The 18,407-nt window shown below is 35.6% G+C and overlaps 1 protein-coding gene across 5 annotated transcripts in view; it reads left to right on the forward strand.

The window, feature by feature from the left end:
• BIRC6 (baculoviral IAP repeat containing 6) overlaps positions 1 to 18,407 on the forward strand; it is a 222,709-nt gene that overhangs the window by 38,605 nt on the left and 165,697 nt on the right. For all 5 annotated transcript variants that reach the window (XR_013337241.1, XM_077772791.1, XM_077772792.1 and 2 more), the window contains exons 7-10: positions 4,723 to 4,945; positions 5,024 to 5,184; positions 9,069 to 9,127; positions 14,267 to 15,661. Coding sequence is in view for 4 of the 5 variants with exons in the window: in XM_077772791.1 (XP_077628917.1) it covers positions 4,723 to 4,945; positions 5,024 to 5,184; positions 9,069 to 9,127; positions 14,267 to 15,661 (1,838 nt within the window). In the remaining variant the exon portion in view is untranslated. The remainder of the gene's footprint in view (positions 1 to 4,722; positions 4,946 to 5,023; positions 5,185 to 9,068; positions 9,128 to 14,266; positions 15,662 to 18,407) is intronic.

Genomic DNA, 18,407 nt, shown 5'->3' on the forward strand with positions numbered 1-18,407 from the left:
CTGAGAATAGTTCCAATTTAATCCTTATAGTCACTCAGTGAGAGGAATTTTCCCACTGTAAAATAAAGAAAATAAATAAAATTTGTTGGAGGGCATATGGCTAATAAGTGACCGAGCCAGGATTGGATTTGGTTTTAAGATGCATCATTTATTTTGTAGTAAAATTAGTGCGAGGTCTCTGGTTGTCAATCAGCTGATGTGAATGGGCTGAACTAGCTAAAGTCTGTTGGAGCGTGTACATGGATTCCAGCTTGCAGTGGGCTATAGGGCTGTGCTGCATGAAATATCCACCTGTGGACTGGGAGTTGAACACGTACAGTTTTCAGTGTAGGTTAAGGTTCTCTTTGGAACTCCGTCTTTTTCCCTAGAAACTATTTATGTATATAGAAACAGTTTAATTAATTAATTATATTATTAGAGGTAGAGAGAGAAAGAGAGGGAATGAATGTGAGTGAGGCAGGGGCAGAGAGGGAGGGAGAGAGAGAATCTTAAGCAGGCTCTGTGCCGAGCACAGGGCTCAATCTCATGATATGACCTGAGCCAAAATCAAGAGTTGGATGTTTAACTGACTGAGCCATCCAGGCACCCTGAGATATGGAAACCATGTTATTTTATTATTTTTTAAAATGTTCATTTATTTTTGAGACAGAGAGTAGGGGAGGAGGGGTAGACAGGGTGAGAGAAAGAGTCCCAAGCAGGCTTGGTGCCATCAGTGCAGAACCTGACACTGGGCTCGAACCCACTAACCATGAGGTCATGACCTGAGCCAAAATCAGGAGTTGGACGCTTAACTGACTGAGCTACCCAGGTGCCCCTAAAAACCATTTTTTACATTTATTTATTTTTAAAGTTTATTTATTTATTTTGAGAACAAGAGCAAGAATGGGGGAGTAGTAGAGCGAGAAAGGGAGAGAGAACCTGAAGCACAGAACCTGAGGTGGGGATCAAGTACACAAACCGTAAGATCATGACCTGAGCCAAAATCATGAGTCATGCTTAACTGACTGAGCCACCCAGGCGCCCTAGAAACCATTTTATTGATTGATTTATTTTTTTAAGTTTGTTTATTGCAAGAGTGAGAGAGGGGCAGAGAAATAGAGAGAATCCTAGGCAGGCTTTTTTTTTTTTTGGCAGGCTTTATACTGTTAGCACCGAACCTGATGTGGGGCTCGAACACACAAACTTTGAGATCATGACCTGAGCCGAAATCTAGAGTCAGATCCTTTATTGACTGAGCCACCAGTATGCCCATAGAAACCATTTTAATGTGTCCTTTTAGTTTTTCAGGCTGATCCTCAGTTATTTAACCCACCTGAAAAATTATGTCATATTATGAAATAATAAGTTTATTCAAAAATATTTTGATGGGGGGAATTGGTTCAGATTTTCACCTTGGTCCAAGAATCAAGGATTCTACCTCTTATTTTGTCCCAGGATTCAGGATTCTTCAAATTTGAGCCATTTGTAGTATATTTGAGGGCCTGAAGACAGTGTTCTAAATGGGTATGTGGAAATATGATTGAAGACAGCTGGAAGCTGAGTCTAGGTATCTTCTGAATCTGTAAGGAAGAAAAGAGGGAAGACTTAGAAGTGGACAAGGGGACTCTCATATTTTGATGGTGGGAGTTAATAGAGCTACTTTGGAGGGAGATTAAAGTTTTTAGAAAATAAATTGAGCACACCTTGCTATCTGTTAATTCTACTTCTACTTATTTACCCCAGAAAACTAATTCCTCTTGTATGCAAAGAGGCATAAAATGGCTGGAAACTGCAGTTGTAAAACTGGAATCAACTTAAATACCTGTCAGGATGGAATAGCAAAACAGAATATGATATACTCATAAAATCTATTATCTAACAATTAAAAGGAATCAGTAGTTTGCTCCTTATTAATCACCTTCAGTAACTTTTAGGTATGTTATTATATCAAAAGATCTGTTGTAGAATGATTCATACAATAGTACTTTTTCTTTAAAATGAAAAAATCTAGAGGCGCCTGGGTGGCTCAGTCAGTTTAGCGTCCGACTTCGGCTCAGGTCATGATCTCATGGTCCGTGAGTTTGAGCCCTGCATCGGGCTCTGTGCTGACAGCTCAGAGCCTGGAGCTTGTTTCAGATTCTGTGTCTCCCTCTGTCTCTGCCCCATCCTGCTCATGCTCACTCCCTCTCTCTCTCTTTCTCTGTCTCTCAAACATAAATAAACGTTAAAAAAATGTTTTAAATGAAAATATCTTCATGTATAAAAATACTTTAGAAGTGTATGAAAGTGGTTATTTGGAGGCGGGAAAAGATGTTAATGGGATTGGATATTATAATTGAGTGATATTTAGCTTTATTTTATATAATAAATGTCAGTTGTGTGAATAACATTTTAATTAAAAAGTTAAAACTCAGGAAAGAATGATGGAAAGAGAAAAATACTTTTGGATTTAGCTGGGAGGGAATCCAATAGAAATATTTGCTTGAGGGTGCCATGTAAAAGCAATTATGTAAGACATCTACATATTGCAAATTGTCTAGGATTTATTATGGATATAGGTAAGTTGTAGGTACCTTGTATAAAGAAATATGTTCACCCCAAGGAATAGCATTTTTATAAGTATAGTTTTCCTTTGTTTGCCATGGAAATTTTAAAAAAGCCTCTTTTTTTTGGTAGAGGCATCCTGCCATTTCAGATAATGCTGTCTAATTACAGCTAGTGAAAGTAAAAAAAGAATAACCAGAAACAAAGTAGTCACAAAGTTGGAAAGAAAAATTTCTAAGTGTTAAAGTTGATCCTGCTTTCAGTATTTGAGAAAATTATTTTTTAAGCTTTTTAAAAAAATGTTTATTTTTGAGAGAAAGAGAAGAGACAGAGTCTGAGTGGGGAAGGGGCAGAAAGAGGGAGATGCAGAATCCCAAGCAGGCTCCAGGCTCTGAGCTGTCAGCACAGAGCCTGATGTGGGGCTCGAACTCTATAATCTCAAGATCATGACCTGAGCCAAAGTCGGATGCTTAACCGACTGAGCCAACCAGGTGCCCTGAGAAAATTCTTAAAGTCATCCTACTAGACCTGATCAGAAGTCTTAGTATTTTATTTTCATTAAACATATTAGAATTTTGTAGTGAACAAATTTAACATTTCTTTTTTGCTCTGTAAGTACTTATTAACAAAATACAGTCTATGAATAGTATCTTTCTGTGTTTCTTTAAAAGAATTTAGAAAAACATTTTTTAATGTTTGCTTATTTTTATTTATTTAATTTTCCCCCCTTTTTTTTCTGAGAGAGAGACAGAGAGAGAGAGAGAGAGAGACAGCATGAACAGTGGAGGGTCAGAGAGCGAGGGAGGGAGACACAGAATTTGAAACAGGCTCCAGGCTTTGAGCTAGCTGTCAGCACAGAGCCCCATGCAGGGCTCGAACCCACGAACCATGAGATCATGACCTGAGCCGAAGTTGGACGCTTAACCTACTGAGCCACCAGGCGCCCCAGTGTTTGCTTATTTTTGAGAGAGAGACAGCGTGTGAGTGGGTGAGGGCCAGAGAGAGAGGGAAACACCAAATCTAAGCAGACTCGCCCTAGGCGGGGCTTGAATTCACGTACCCTGAGATCATGACCTGACTGAAAGACCACTGCTTAACCGACTGAGCCACCCAGGTCCCCCAAAATAAATTTTGTTTAGAAGTTATTTACCTGGTCTGGTCCTGTAGTTAATGCATATAAGATATATTTGTGTGTCCTTTTTTTGTTTTTTAAAGTTTATTTCTGAGAAACAGAGTGAGCAGGGGAAGGGCAGAGAGACTCCTCTGAGAGCACAGAGCCTGATTTGGGGCTTCAGCCCACAAATCATGAGACCATGAGCCGAAATCAAGAGTTGGCCACTTAACTGACTGAGCTACCTACTCATCATCTATGTGTATTCTTAGACCGCTCGGCCACACTACCACACCTCATCTATGTGTATTCTTAATATAGGTCATTTTATCCATACTCTATAGATCTTTTTGCTTTCAGATTTTTACTAAAATGTTTTGTGTGTTATGAATGGCATTTATTGAGTTTTTAGTCACTGTCATTTATATTGTGGCCACTGATAAATATAAATATACATATAATTATATATAATTAATTTTAAAAATGGCTTTATTGAGATATCTTTGACATGTAAAAATTATATGTATTTAAGGTGTGTAACTTGATGTTTTGGTACCTACACATTCTGAAAAGACCACCACCATCAGGCTAATTAATATATATATCACCCCTATTTAGTTACCATTCTGTGTGTGTACATGTGTTAAGATCTAATTTAAGATATATCCACTTCTCAAATTTCAAATATATAATGCATTTTATTCCCTATTGTCATCATGTTTTACCTTTATGGAGAATTTTAAACTGAAACATAGTAGTTGTTTATTTACAGTTGTAAGAAACTGAGGAATTATCAGAACTTTAAACAATTTTATCAGTATGTTAATAGAGTATAATTTATACTTATAGCGTTCTGTTTCATTTGAGACTGACCTATGTAATCCATTCAAGTGAAGAATAACTGCTACTAAAGTGAGTGGTTGAATAAATTAGTGATCTTGATAGGATTGAAGGTTGTGGTGTTTGAGTCTTTTTAATAAACTTTATTGTTCTTTAAAAAAGAAAAGACCCTGGAGTTCTGTTTTAATCTACAGACTTAATAGCTTAATGTTGTTCAGTAAACTTTTCCTTCCTCAATCTGTGTCAAGGTCTGAACACGAGAGACATTCCCCAAACTGCCCATTTGTGAAAGGTGAGCACACACAGAATGTGCCGTTGTCAGTCACTCTTGCAACAAGTCCTGCACAGTTTCCTTGTACGGATGGAACTGACAGAATATCCTGCTTTGGGTCGGGGAGCTGCCCTCATTTTCTAGCTGCTGCGACGAAACGAGGAAAGATTTGCATATGGGATGTTTCCAAACTTATGAAGGTATGTTTTAATTTTGAAGTGATAGATTAGTAATTGAGAAAAAAATAAGTTTTAAACTTAGGCTTTTCGTTGGTTTAGGTGCACTTAAAGTTTGAAATTAATGCCTATGATCCAGCAATTGTACAACAGCTTATTCTGTCGGGAGAGCCAAGCTCAGCAGTTGAATCCAGGAGACCAACTTTGGCATGGCTGGAAGACTCCTCCAGTTGCTCAGATATACCAAAATTAGAAGGAGATAGGTATGTGAGGTCTTTTTCTTTTTTAGTGGCATTTATAAAAGCTATGTGTTTTCCTAAATTTTATATCCTCTTAATTCTAATTAAAGAAGGAGAAAAATTTATTAGGTCAAGAGAATGGAGAATAAATGGTTGTTAAATCTGAAAGAGCTGTGTAATTCTTGAGAACAGTTTCATTGGGAAATGCTCTAGTCTGTAAAATGTACTTTTATATTCTCTCATGGTCTGGGCCAATGGGAAATAATTGCTGCACTGAAAAATAAAGTCTAAATAATGAAATGAAATCCTTGGATTATACCTGAAGTTTTATCTTCTTTTAAATCTTTTCATAGAGCAGTTGAAGCAAATGATTTTGGTCTCCACTTTTTTTCATAAACACTTTAAATTGTAGAAGTGCCGTTGAATAGTGAAAAAACCCGTGGCTAGGCAAGATGACCCAGTTATGTAAAACAGTTTATCAGTAGTCAGCAGTGAGTTGAGGCATGATTGCTAAAGAGACATTTTGGTAAAATTGCTGTGTTGGATTATTTTCCATTCAGCTTTTCTGACAGTCTTTATTTCTGTAGCTGTATTTGATTTGTTTGGGGACAGGAGAGTCAAAGTATAATCTCACTTCATCCGCTCGTCTCCCAAGGCACTGCAGTTGTAACTCTGAACTAGGCTGGAATCATAGAGGAACGTCTGCAGTCCATAAACCACTCAACTTGTCTTAGGCAGTAGAAGCTATTCCCTTTTAAGATTCTGACAGTAGCAATGTGAAATGCAGCCTGTTTAACTGTGGTCAGATGTCCTGATGCTAAGGAGGTCTGTCATTTATTTCACTTGCAGGGTCTTCTTACGTTATTGATGTGTGATCGATGTTACATGTCACAGTCTGTGATTTAACAATATATTGCTTCATGATCATGAATTTTCATTAATAACTAATGTAAAGTTTAATGAGTACATATTATTTTATTAATGGAATTAATGGAAAGTTGACAATATATTATTTGGGAAGGTTAGCTCTCTCTAGTCTTTCTTGATAATGATATGTATAAATTTAGGGTACCTAAATGCATGTGGCCTGAGCTCTGGAACAGATTGAATTAAAGCTTCATTGTTCTCAGTTATTATAAATCCCTGCGAGAACTTGACGGGAAGGCATCTGGCCTATTATTTTAGTTTTGAGCACATTTGTCAATAGGGCTAGAAAGTAAGTGTACTCGAGCTCTGATTTTCTTAGAAATTAGTGGAAAATTTATAAAAGATGATGAAATTAGATATTCTGAACACTGATTTTAATTAGAACTTTTGTCTTGGAGTTATGTAATTTGAGGATTAAAAATTGAATCAAGACATACTTTTAAGATTGCACACACGCGCGTGCGCACACACACACACACTCAGGTAAAATGTACATTTTCTGAACATGTATCCAGTATTTCAGGTGGGCAGGTACTATGTGGGGTAGTGTGCTGGAGCTGAGATATAAGTCTCTCTGCCTACTTTTAAGAGGCAGTCTTTCTAGGGTAGAAGGACATTTTCCTATTAACAAAGTGTAGTGAATCAATCATACAGAAAGAGTACTCTTAGTTTAAGGTGGCATGAAGAAGCCAAAGGGGTGGAACTTTCTATCTGACCTCAGTCTTCCTCTCTGACATTCTCCTCTGCCAGAGGCAACAGGAATTCTTTTGCATTGGTAGTAAATATAATGAACCAAACTACTACTGATTTGGTAGTACGAGGTACAGTATATTTGATTTTAAAACATACTCTGTGAGTTTCATAAGCTTGAAGAATTAATACGTAATTGAACAGATTAAAGGTTGGCCAAGAAGCTTAAAGTAGTTAGTAGTATAGTTTGGCCAGGAATTGTTTATGACCCTTTCTACTTAAAAGGCAACATTTTTTCCCCTGGATTTATTCAGAGAAGAATATTTGGGAAGGAAGAATATTTGGCATACAATTTAATGAATTAACATTTTTATCTCATTTGTATGTTACATTTTTCAAAAGGGCAGAACTTTGTGGCATTTAACTTTGAAGTTATTAATAGTATTGATGTATCACAACTAAGATGTCCCTATAATTTTCAGTTTTCAAAAACAGATAATCCTAAGCATTTAAAACTTACTTATAANGTGTATTACTCTACAAAAGGTTTTTGTGTGTATAAGGCTTCAGTAAATCTAGTGTGTATTATATACCTAATGCATGTTTAAAGTACAAAATTAGATACTGTAGAGAAGTAACTTGAAGAAACATAGAGTACCCATAATCACATCATTCAGTTATGTTAACATATATATACGTATATTTATTTTAATGTGTATTGATGTATGTTTTTTAAGCCATACTTTGAAGTTTTACTGAGATGTAATTACATACCACCCTTTTAGTGTACAATTCATTTTACTCATGATTTTATTATGTAATGGTCTGAGGATTTTTCTATCATAAAGTAATTTTTAGAAAAAAGACTTTTGAAAAACTTCAGATAAAGCTTTTTTTGGGGGGGATCAGTTAAGGTGATTATCTGGCAACCCTTTGTAACATTATTTGTAATATTGTTACTTATTTGTAAAGCATATGAAGACGCCTTGAATTCCTTCCTCAAAATACACAACTACTTCATTTAACCTTTTCATTATAGCTGGGTAATATTTGGTTATTTTTCTTAATGTGAAAACCTTTCCATACTTGAAGCTTGTTGTACCTTGGTTTGGAATTCTTCATTCTGGATAATTCCCAATCATTAATATTTCCTCTTGGGATTTATTTTTCTAGGTATATTTATTATTTCTCTGAAACCAGCCAATTAGTATTTAAATAGCTTGAAGCTAATTAGCAGCTGATCTTGAACTTATGCATATTTTTTGTTGTTTTAAATTATAGCACAAAATTGTTTTATGGACAGTTATTTCCACTTTAAAAATATAAAGCACAGAAATTTGTCAAAAGTGTCTAACTGAGCCCTCCCGCTACTCCGTATTTCAAACTTTTTTTTAACAGAGATCACTAACTTACATTTCATTTAAAGCAAGTGCCTCGTTATTTCACTTGTAAGTGAAATACATTGTTTCAAAAAGGGAGAATTAATATTTACTTTCCTCCAAAATGAATCTTTTTACTTTTGTAATTGAGGTCATCAGAATTTTAGCACTGCTGTAGAAGTGCTGATTGTTAGAGTACAGACACAGCCTAATACTGTGCTAGAGGGATCTTTTGTTAGTTTTTTTTTTCTTGTCGGCTAACAACAGAGAGTGAGGATAAAGATGATGCAAAGAGGGAGGCTGGCTTGTGATTTCTTGACAGAGTGAAGAGTAAAGGAGGGAATATTGTCTCTTAACTTCTGAGTTGTAATAGTTTCCCTACTTGTCAAAGAGTTTTTATCACCCCTTCCAGAACCAACCATACACAAAAGAAAAATGAAACACATGCATGTGTGTGAATATGTGTACATATACATAAATTTATATAGCTCTTTTATTTTTTTCTAGGAACACTTCCCAGAATTCTGTAATACAGTATTATTAAAATTTTGCTACTGGAAGTTTGTACTTGATTTTATTAGCTGACTCTCTTTTATCATTTAATTTACCCAGACTGTTTTCTGTCACACTATAATAGTCTTCAAATCCCTACAAATTTTATTGTAGATTCTTAAAGGTTTCCGTACTCTTTCTCAGGCAGACACGTATTTCGTGATTTTAAGGTATTCCATTACCAGCAGTATTGCTTGGTTATGATCTCAGAGCATTTATATGTCGTTGAAGCTACTTTTAATAGTTTTCTATGATACCTATATTTGAGATACAAGGCAATGGTCATTGTACTCTTTTCTTTGTCTCATATTTTGTATACTTTTTTTGGATATTTAAATTATTTTTTCCTTTGTCTTTAAGTGATGATTTACTGGAGGATTCAGACAGTGAAGAGCATTCCAGATCAGATTCTGTAACAGGTATGTACAAAATATGTTAGACAATCTATTTTTTAAATCTTTGCATTTATATAGTTTTATGTAAAGCTAAATATTACTTAATTCTAAATTTCTCAGTAAATGCAAACTCTAAATTTTCACTAAGATACACAGAAAACTCAACTGTTACGCGTTAGAGATCTTGAATTAGTATATTTGGGGTCCCAGGCTTAAATTTTAAAATGGTACATACTTACGCCAAACAGATTGAAGAGATAGTTTTTGGGGTTTTTTTTTTGGATGTTTATTCATTTTTGAGAGAGAGAGAGAGAGACATAGCATGAGTGGGGGAGGGGCAGAGAGAGAGATAGAGACACAGAATCAGAAGTAGGCTCTAGGCTCTGAGCTGTCAGCACACAGCCTGATGTGGTGATTGAACTCACAAAACTGTGAGACCATGACCTGAGATAAAGTCAGATGCCCAGCCGACTGAGCCAGCCAGGCTCTCATGAAGTGATAGTTTTACTGAATTTTTGTCACAGATGTCAAGGAGTTGACATTAAGACAGAATAAATTCAGTTTATTTGCATAATTTATTCTGCGGTTAAATAAAAAGTAATATTGAAATTAAGGTTCTTTATTCCCAAAATAAAACAGGTGAATAGAGAATAAATTTCAAAATATGAATCATAGACATTATGGCAATCACATAATTGCTGCCTTACTCATTATCTTATGAAATATTAGGGTGAAAGCATATTTTAATGTAGTTTTTTGTTTAATAGGCAAGGCTAATAGTACATCTTAAGTTTTTCAGTATCCGAATTCAGATTCTCTTTTATTTATTATAGGCTGAATGCTTTTCTTAATACATGAAAATGTAGTAACATCTGTTAAGAGTTTTGGGGACTGATTAAGATAAAAATATATAAAGTGTAGTACCTGGGAAGCACTCAGTATTTTTAAAAAGTGACTTATTAAATTGTGGCTGTTCTGTAATGTCAAATCTTATGAATTAATGATATGTATAACTTGTTAAATCTCTGTGGAAGAGACACGGCTTTGTATAGAAGAGTTGTCAAAAATTAGGGTGAGTATAGAATAGCAAGTGCTTTCTAAATTCTAAATTGTTATGAAAATTTTTTAAAGCTCCCAAACAATGCTAGACTGATTTGATGTTAAACCTTAGTTGTATTTTGAGGTAGTTTGTAGCAATGAAAAAATTTTTAAGGTAGGAAAATGCCCTGATTAATGTACAAATGTATCATTAGCTCTAGTAAAATAAATAATAGATTCATTAAAAGAAATTTAGTTTAATGAAGATAGATAATGCTGTTTCCCATTTTGTTATCCTTTTCTAAAAACAGAAAAGGGCTACAATTGCATTTTCTTAATCTGACAAAAATAGTAAACTGGTCACAGGTCACCTGGAGACCTGTTTAGAACTTGAACTCTTCTACTAACTCTTGGGTGTTGTCAAGTCACTTAAACTCTCTGGGCCTCAGTTTTTCCTTTGAAAAGTAAAGTGTTTGAATAAATTTTCCTTTTTCTCCTCTTTAAGTTTTTGATTCTAACCATGACCTTTCCTTTGTGTGCTGTAGCTTTGCTCTTTTCTCTGGGTCTAAGGATCTCAGTAGGTATTTTTGTAATTATAATGTCTATCTTTGGTCTGTTGCCTTATTCCCTTTTCTACTTTTATCTTTTTCATCTATGCCTAGTTGCTCTTTAACACTTCCTTTAGATAATATAGTCCTGTTTACCTCACTTCCCAGTATCTAAGAAAGTCACCATGTATTTTTGTTGACTTCTCTGTGATACCTCATTTAAGGTTGGGAGTGTTGTCTTTATGTAGTATTAAAAGGTAGCTATGGTAAGAGAAAAAAAATCCTTCTGATTCAAAATTTTTAATTCCCTCCTTTTAGGATTTATAAGTAGTTAATTCATTTGTAGTAAAATATGTACAGTAGTTCTCCCCCCACCCCCACTTGTGGTTTCGCTTTCCATGGTTTCAGTTATCTGTGGCCCACTGTTATCTTGAAGCAGATGACCTTCCTTCTGACATGTAGTCAGAAGGTCAGTAGTAGCATAATGCTAGGAGACAGTGCCTATGTCATTCACCTCACTTCATCTCCTCACATAGGCATTTTATCATCTCTTCATGTAAGCATTTTATCTCACGTCATCACAAGAAGAGTGAGTACGGTATAGTAAGATACTTTGATAGAGACCACACGACATAACTTTTATTACAGTATATTATTATATTGTTTTATTTTATTATTAGCTATTGCTGTTAATCTCTTACGGTGCCTCATTTGTAAACTAAACTTTATCATACGTATGTATATAAATAAAATGTAGTATGTTTAGGGGTTGATACTATCCTCAGTTTCAGATGTGCGCTGGGGATCTTGGAACATATCCCTGACCAAACAAAGGGGGTTTACTATATCTTCTAAGTTAGTTCTGTTATATTGAAGGATTATTGGTGAGTTTGTGGAGGCTTGTAATATGAACAGGGGATGTGTTCTCTTCCTGAAGTATCTAAAATAAGTCAGAGATGCTATTTCAAAACTTAACATTTACCAACTCTAGGTGATTCCCATCAAAGTGAATGATATGGTCGGAAGAATTGTGGACTGTATTTCTTAATTTCAGAAATGTGATTAGAGACTTAAGAGATTTTTACCTGTTTTCATTTGAAGGTTATGAGTTTTGAAATATCTGGATGATATCAGAGAAACAAGTTTGGCCTTGAGCCATATTACTGAATTAAGGATATTTTGCTTCTTGTAAAGAGTGGGAAGAGTGTTTGGCAAGAGACTGAAGAAGAGTTCAAACTGAAATTTGATAGTTTTAGAAAAATATTTAGGTAAAACCTTGGTGCTAACTTTAGGAGGTTTGGCTCATAGAACTGTTGTTTGACATTACCTAAGAAAGTAGAGTAGAGAAGGGTTTCCCAAAATGATTATCTGGAGAATATTGTACTGCAGTATGTTTGTAGGTATATAGTATAAACACTTGTTTGATAGTCCAGTAGGATTGAGAATTTCTAAGATAACAGATTTTCTTACTGCACTGACAGTTATTGTGCTTTGTCAGTCTTCTGAAATAGAATGCTTAAATAGCTGCGAAGGAGCGGAGTAATAATGCCACTTGTTATACTGCCCTTCTTAATGAATAGTCCCGCCTTCTATTTTTTAAAGATACTTTTATTTTTGAGAGAGAGAAAGAGTGAGCACCAGTGGGGGAGGGGCAGAGAGACAAAGGGAGACACAGAACCCAAAGCAGGCTCCAGGCTCTGAGCTGTCAGCACAGAGCCCAGTGTGGGGCTGGAACTCATGAACCGTGAGATCATGACCTGAGTTGAAGTCAGATGCTTAACCGACTTAGCCACCCAGGTGCCCCCACCTTCTATTTCTTAAATGTGTGTTAATATGTGTAAGTTATGGTTATTTTGTTTTTATCTCTCTGCAGATAGATAAACAAATAGATTTCTGACCATAACTTAAAATAATTTAAAAAGTTTCAGTTTAGTTCAATCAATAGTTGAGCATCCTCAAGATTTAGTATAGTGTACTACATGTTATCAGAATCTTACTGTCAACTTTTAATTTCAAATCTAAATTAGAGTTAATATATTTAAATACTGCATGGCAGTATAGGCAGATTGCATATGACTATAGCCAAATGAGTGGTGAAATAAACGAACAACTCCATTAGGACAATTAAATTGCTGAGTGTATAATTAAAATTTTCTTCTGTTTAATTAGAAATGGTTTCAGTTTTAGGTCATAATAGTGACATTATTTGAAGTGAGAAGATTATTCTCAGAAAATGGGAAATAATCGATAAAGCTGTCAGTGAGCATTTTGAAGGAGTAGATGAGGTAGTTAACAGAAATGGTGTGAGCAGAACTTTCAGTATATCTTAAGTATATGATGTTCCATGAATCTCAGCTGTACATTCTTTTACTTGGACAGCTTTCAAACTTTCATACAATTGCCTTGAGTTATTTTATATTTATTTCCTTTACTCTTTTATATTTTTTTTATCTAAAATTGTAAAGCTGTTTCCACTGTTTTTTTTCCCTCATAAATACGTCGATATTACTGTTGCTAATGTTGCCTGACTGATAGTATTTTTTGCAATTGAGAAAAAAGCAGATTGGTTCAAACTTTCAGTTGAGTATTGAGATTTTACCTGGTTTAGGGGTTGAGTGACATCTCTTTCAGGGTTTTGTGTAGAGAGACAGGGCATGTTTGGAGCGTTGAGACTGAGAAATGACTTTTGTACTCTTTATAAGGGGCAGCTTGAAGAGCACACAGTAGACAAAAGGTCATTCATTAAGGGATACTGCAGTTGACTCTAAACAAAGTATAAATTGGCAGATAACACAGAAGACACTTATGCTTCTCATTAAAATGACATTTTGGTAACTTTTCCTTCTTAGTTATAATTTTTTTCTAAGCTGAGCTTAGAATTACATTGTGTACTATGATAATCGACTGATAATTATCATGGTGGGTGGGAGAGGGGAGAGGATGCTATGACTCCTTTTAAATGATAAAAGGGAACTGACACTGTTTCATGGATATTCTGTAGAGTGCATAAGTGACAGTTATGATGGTATTGAGTGTTCTTTGGTTTAGAATTGAAGGACAGAACTCCTATTAATTTGATACTAATAATGTCTTCAGTCTTTAACCATTCTCCTAAATTAAAAAAGGGGGGGAGGGTTTGCTCACATTGTCAGGAGAATGTATTCTGACTTGAAAATGATTTTCACTGTCTTAAATACTTAAGTGGTTTTTCTGAGTAAATTTATCTCAGATTTGGTTAACTTCCCTTTAAAATACTTGAAATTCTTCCACTTCTGTAATTATAATGCACTGATTAGATGTGTACAAAAAGAAATGAATGAAAGCATTATAGCAAAGATTTTTTTTAAGTTTCTTTGAGAGAGAGAGAGAGAGTGAGCAGAGGAGGGGCAGAGAGAGAGAGGGTGGAAGAGAATCCCAAGCAGCTTCTGCACTGTCAGTGTAGAGCCTCATGCAGGGCTTTAACTCACAAACCCTGAGATCATGACCTGAGCTGAAACCAAGAGTTGGACACTTAATTGACTGATTTTTGATTTGCATTCTCAAGGTCACTTCTAATGAATATTGTTCCTTTTCAAAGGGCACACATCACAGAAGGAAGCCATGGAAGTGAGCCTTGATATAACAGCACTCAGCATTCTCCAGCAGCCTGAAAAACTCCAGTGGGAGATTGTTGCAAATGTGCTTGAAGATACTGTTAAGGATCTTGAAGAACTTGGGGCAAATCCTTGCTTAACAAACTCTAAGAGTGAAAAGACAAAGGAGAAGCACCAGGAACAACACAACATTCCCTTTCCTTGTTTATTAGCTGGAGGTTTATTAACATATAAATCTCCTGCTACCTCACCCATTAGTAGTAATTCTCATAGGTCACTGGATGGTTTAAGCAGAACTCAGGGTGAAAGTATATCAGAACAAGGGTCAACTGACAATGAATCCTGTACTAATTCAGAATTAAATTCTCCTCTGGTAAGGAGGACTTTACCCATTTTGCTTCTTTATAGCATCAAGGAATCTGATGAGAAAGCAGGAAAATTATTTTCACAGATGAACAATATAATGAGTAAAAGTTTGCACGATGATGGTTTTACAGTTCCACAGATTATTGAAATGGAGCTGGATAGTCAGGAGCAGTTGTTGTTGCAGGATCCTCCTGTGACTTACATTCAGCAATTTGCAGATGCAGCAGCCAACCTTACCTCTCCAGATTCAGAGAAGTGGAACTCTGTGTTTCCCAAGCCTGGGACTTTGGTTCAGTGCTTGAGGCTGCCAAAGTTTGCAGAGGAGGAGAATCTTTGTATAGACTCCATAACTCCTTGTGCTGATGGAATTCATTTGTTGGTAGGACTGCGGACATGCCCTGTTGAATCCTTGAGTGCAATAAATCAAGTAGAGGCCTTGAATAATTTAAATAAATTAAACTCTGCACTATGTAATAGACGGAAAGGTGAGCTGGAATCAAATCTTGCTGTAGTGAATGGTGCAAATATTAGTGTAATCCAACATGAATCACCAGCAGATGTACAAACTCCTTTGATAATTCAGCCTGAGCAGAGGAATGTTAGTGGTGGATATTTAATACTTTATAAAATGAATTATGCCACTCGGATAGTAACTTTAGAAGAGGAGCCAATAAAAATCCAACATATCAAAGACCCCCAGGACACAATTACCTCGCTCATTTTGCTTCCACCAGATATTTTGGATAATCGAGAAGATGACTGTGAGGAGCCTGTTGAGGAAATGCAGTTAACCTCAAAGAATGGCATTGAAAGAGAAAAAAAGGCTGATATTTCTACTCTTGGACACCTGGTAATAACCACTCAGGGAGGATATGTAAAAATATTAGATCTTTCAAATTTTGAAATTTTGGCCAAAGTGGAACCTCCCAAAAAGGAGGGCACTGAAGAACAGGACACATTTGTTTCTGTCATTTACTGCTCGGGCACAGACAGGCTGTGTGCATGCACCAAAGGTAAGCAGTTGGGTTTGCTTGGTTCTTCTACAAATCTTATAAAATCCGTGTATATGACATTCATTTATATGCGTACCTGTGATGAATTTTAGATCTATATAGATGCAGTGAAATCTGTTTTTTTTTTAGAATGAAGTAGTGAATCTTTCTACTATTTTAACATTTTAAAACTTTTTTCTACTGCCCTAGGTAAGGATTCTAATTGTAAATAAGTTAATAAGTCTCTCAGAAAGTATCTTCTCTGCTTTAACCTCAAGAAAATAACCTGCTGTTGTTTCTGTGAGTCCTGACTCTGCACCTGCTCAAATTTGTGGCCTTGGGCAAGTTACTTTAAACTGAGTAAACCTTTGTGTATTTATAAATGAGGATAAGAAGGCCTATTTCCAGGCTACTTAGAATTCAATGAAATAATGTATGTAAAGTTTTTGGCATGGAGTGTATACTGGTCAGTAATTCCTCCTGAAATAAAAATATTTAACAAATTACTAGTTTTGTCGAATAAATTTTCCTTGTCTGATTTACTCCTGTCCTTTGGCTGATAGTTGAATCAGTTTTGCATCATCTGAGGCCCCATACAGAGTAACACGCAGTGTGCATCCCCCCACCTTTCTTATTTTATATAGATAAAGCTGTTTTTGAAAAGCTGTATCAGGCACAATGAATAGTCTTATTGATAGTTTAGTAGGAATTTAGGGCCAGAAGACATTTGAAACCCAGTTAATTATAACCAGTGCTTCGGAGAGGAACCCATGGGTTCCTTCGGAGAGGAACTTTGGAGAGTTATCCATCTTGCTTGTGCTTCTTGGGAGGAATTAACCTGTGTTTTTCCTCTAAAAAAGATTGCAAGAGTTTGGCCAGGAAGGGTAGTGGTGAATATAGTGGTTCAGATTGCCTTGTTTGAAATACATACAGTGAAATAAGGAGAAGAAAAATCTTGATATAATATCAAAATCCAAATAGATTAATTTCAAAAATGAGCAGTGCAGAATAACTTTAATAAAACTTTGAATTGGAGTTGATAAAGTTTAGGAAAGCCAGTAAAATACCAAGTGGTGTGAAGGATAACTTGAATTTATTGATCATGTATGTGTGTGTTCACTGTTGTGAGAGTTTTACTTCTGGTAATTTATTTAGTCATCACACCAACTTTATGAGGTATATATGATTATTGTCTCCATTTTACAGATAAGGAAACTGACGGAAAGAGAGGTTAAGTAACTTGCCTAAGTCACAGAGCTAATAAATGACAGAGTCAGCATTCATACCTAGGTATCTTTCATCAGGGTGCTTAAACTATATTATACTGCCAGAATGTAACATAAGCCAAAGACTTGTACATTGAGTTTTTTGGAATCTTTTAATGTGAAAGATTTTAAAAATGAAAACAGTTTAATTTGCCATAGGCCATCCAGAGTGGATTTGGAACCTGAGGGACCCTGCCCCAGGGCACATCTGTGTAAGATACTAACAGCTTCCAGAAATGGCAGTCAGGGTTTAATGATTTTAATTATTTGGTGAGATACACTTTTGTTGAGTCGGAGGAGAAGTAGTATTTAAACAGGTTAATTTGTTCTTGGAGTTTGGATAATGAAAAGTTCTAGGAATTGATCTCATGTAATAGAGAATTTATCCAGATGAATCGAAGGACAAGAAAAGGCCCGAGAAATTAAGCCCTTTGAAAATTATCCCCTAGTTCTTCAAGGATTAACTGATCAAGATGTATTTGAAAAGATTAGTAACAAAAAAGAGGAAAGAAAAGTTGGAAGATTTAAAATGTATAGGATGGTCCATAAAGCAGTTGTAAAATTTGTAAAAAGGTTTGCAGACAGAATCAAATGGACATGACACTGTCCTAGGAGTGTATTCAGATAGCATAAAACTCTGTCTCATGGAGAATCATTCCTTTTGATAAAAGTCTGTAACTAATAAATGTTGTAAGTTAATTTCAAATAGTATTAAAAATATACTAAAGGATAGATTTGATGCAGCTTGTTTGATTAAAGTTAGAATGTACATACACGTATACCTATATGTGAAAGAAGGAAATAAGGTCACTGCTAGCCACTCTGCCACCAGCCAGCCACTCCAGCAGTGTGGGCCACTCTTCCCATGGCTGGGGCAGGGCCAAGGAATGGGGGTGGCAGTGGGTTCCTGCAGGCCACTTTCATGGACTATCAACAGCCTTTCCCTTATCAAGCATCCTCTGAGTGTTGTTTCTGGTTAGGTTCCAGAGTTCTGAAAATAGTTGATTTCTCAGTCACTCTTTCTAGTTCAGTAGCTAACCTCTAGAGCTTTCTACCTAGAACTTCCTACTTCGCTGTTTGGTGCGACATTACCGCTGCCTTTGTTTATATATATTTTTTTAAATACTTTTTTTTTTGGAGTTCTGTTCTTAGTGATTTAATTTGTCACAGCCTACTTTAGAACAATGCTGATAACTTAGTTCTAGTAAAACACACTTTGATCTTTTATCTCTTGTCCCTTTGTACCGCTATGGTTTTGTATATTTTACATTTAGATAAGTTATAAACCCAAGCACAAAGTTACATTCTACCACCTTTGTCTTTTAAAAAAGCTTTCAAAGAAATGAGAAAAAATATACATATGTTCACCACTTTATCATTGCTGGTGTGTGTGTGTGTGTGTGTGTGTGTGTGTGTTTGCGTGTGCATGTGCGTGTATGAAAATTTGGTATTGTTTTCTTTCATCTTTGAAGGATAGTACTGAATGTGGAATTATTGGTTGA

This window comes from Crocuta crocuta, unplaced genomic scaffold (assembly GCF_008692635.1).
Source record: "Crocuta crocuta isolate KB4526 unplaced genomic scaffold, BGI_CrCroc_1.0 scaffold363, whole genome shotgun sequence".
NCBI lineage: Eukaryota > Metazoa > Chordata > Mammalia > Carnivora > Hyaenidae > Crocuta > Crocuta crocuta.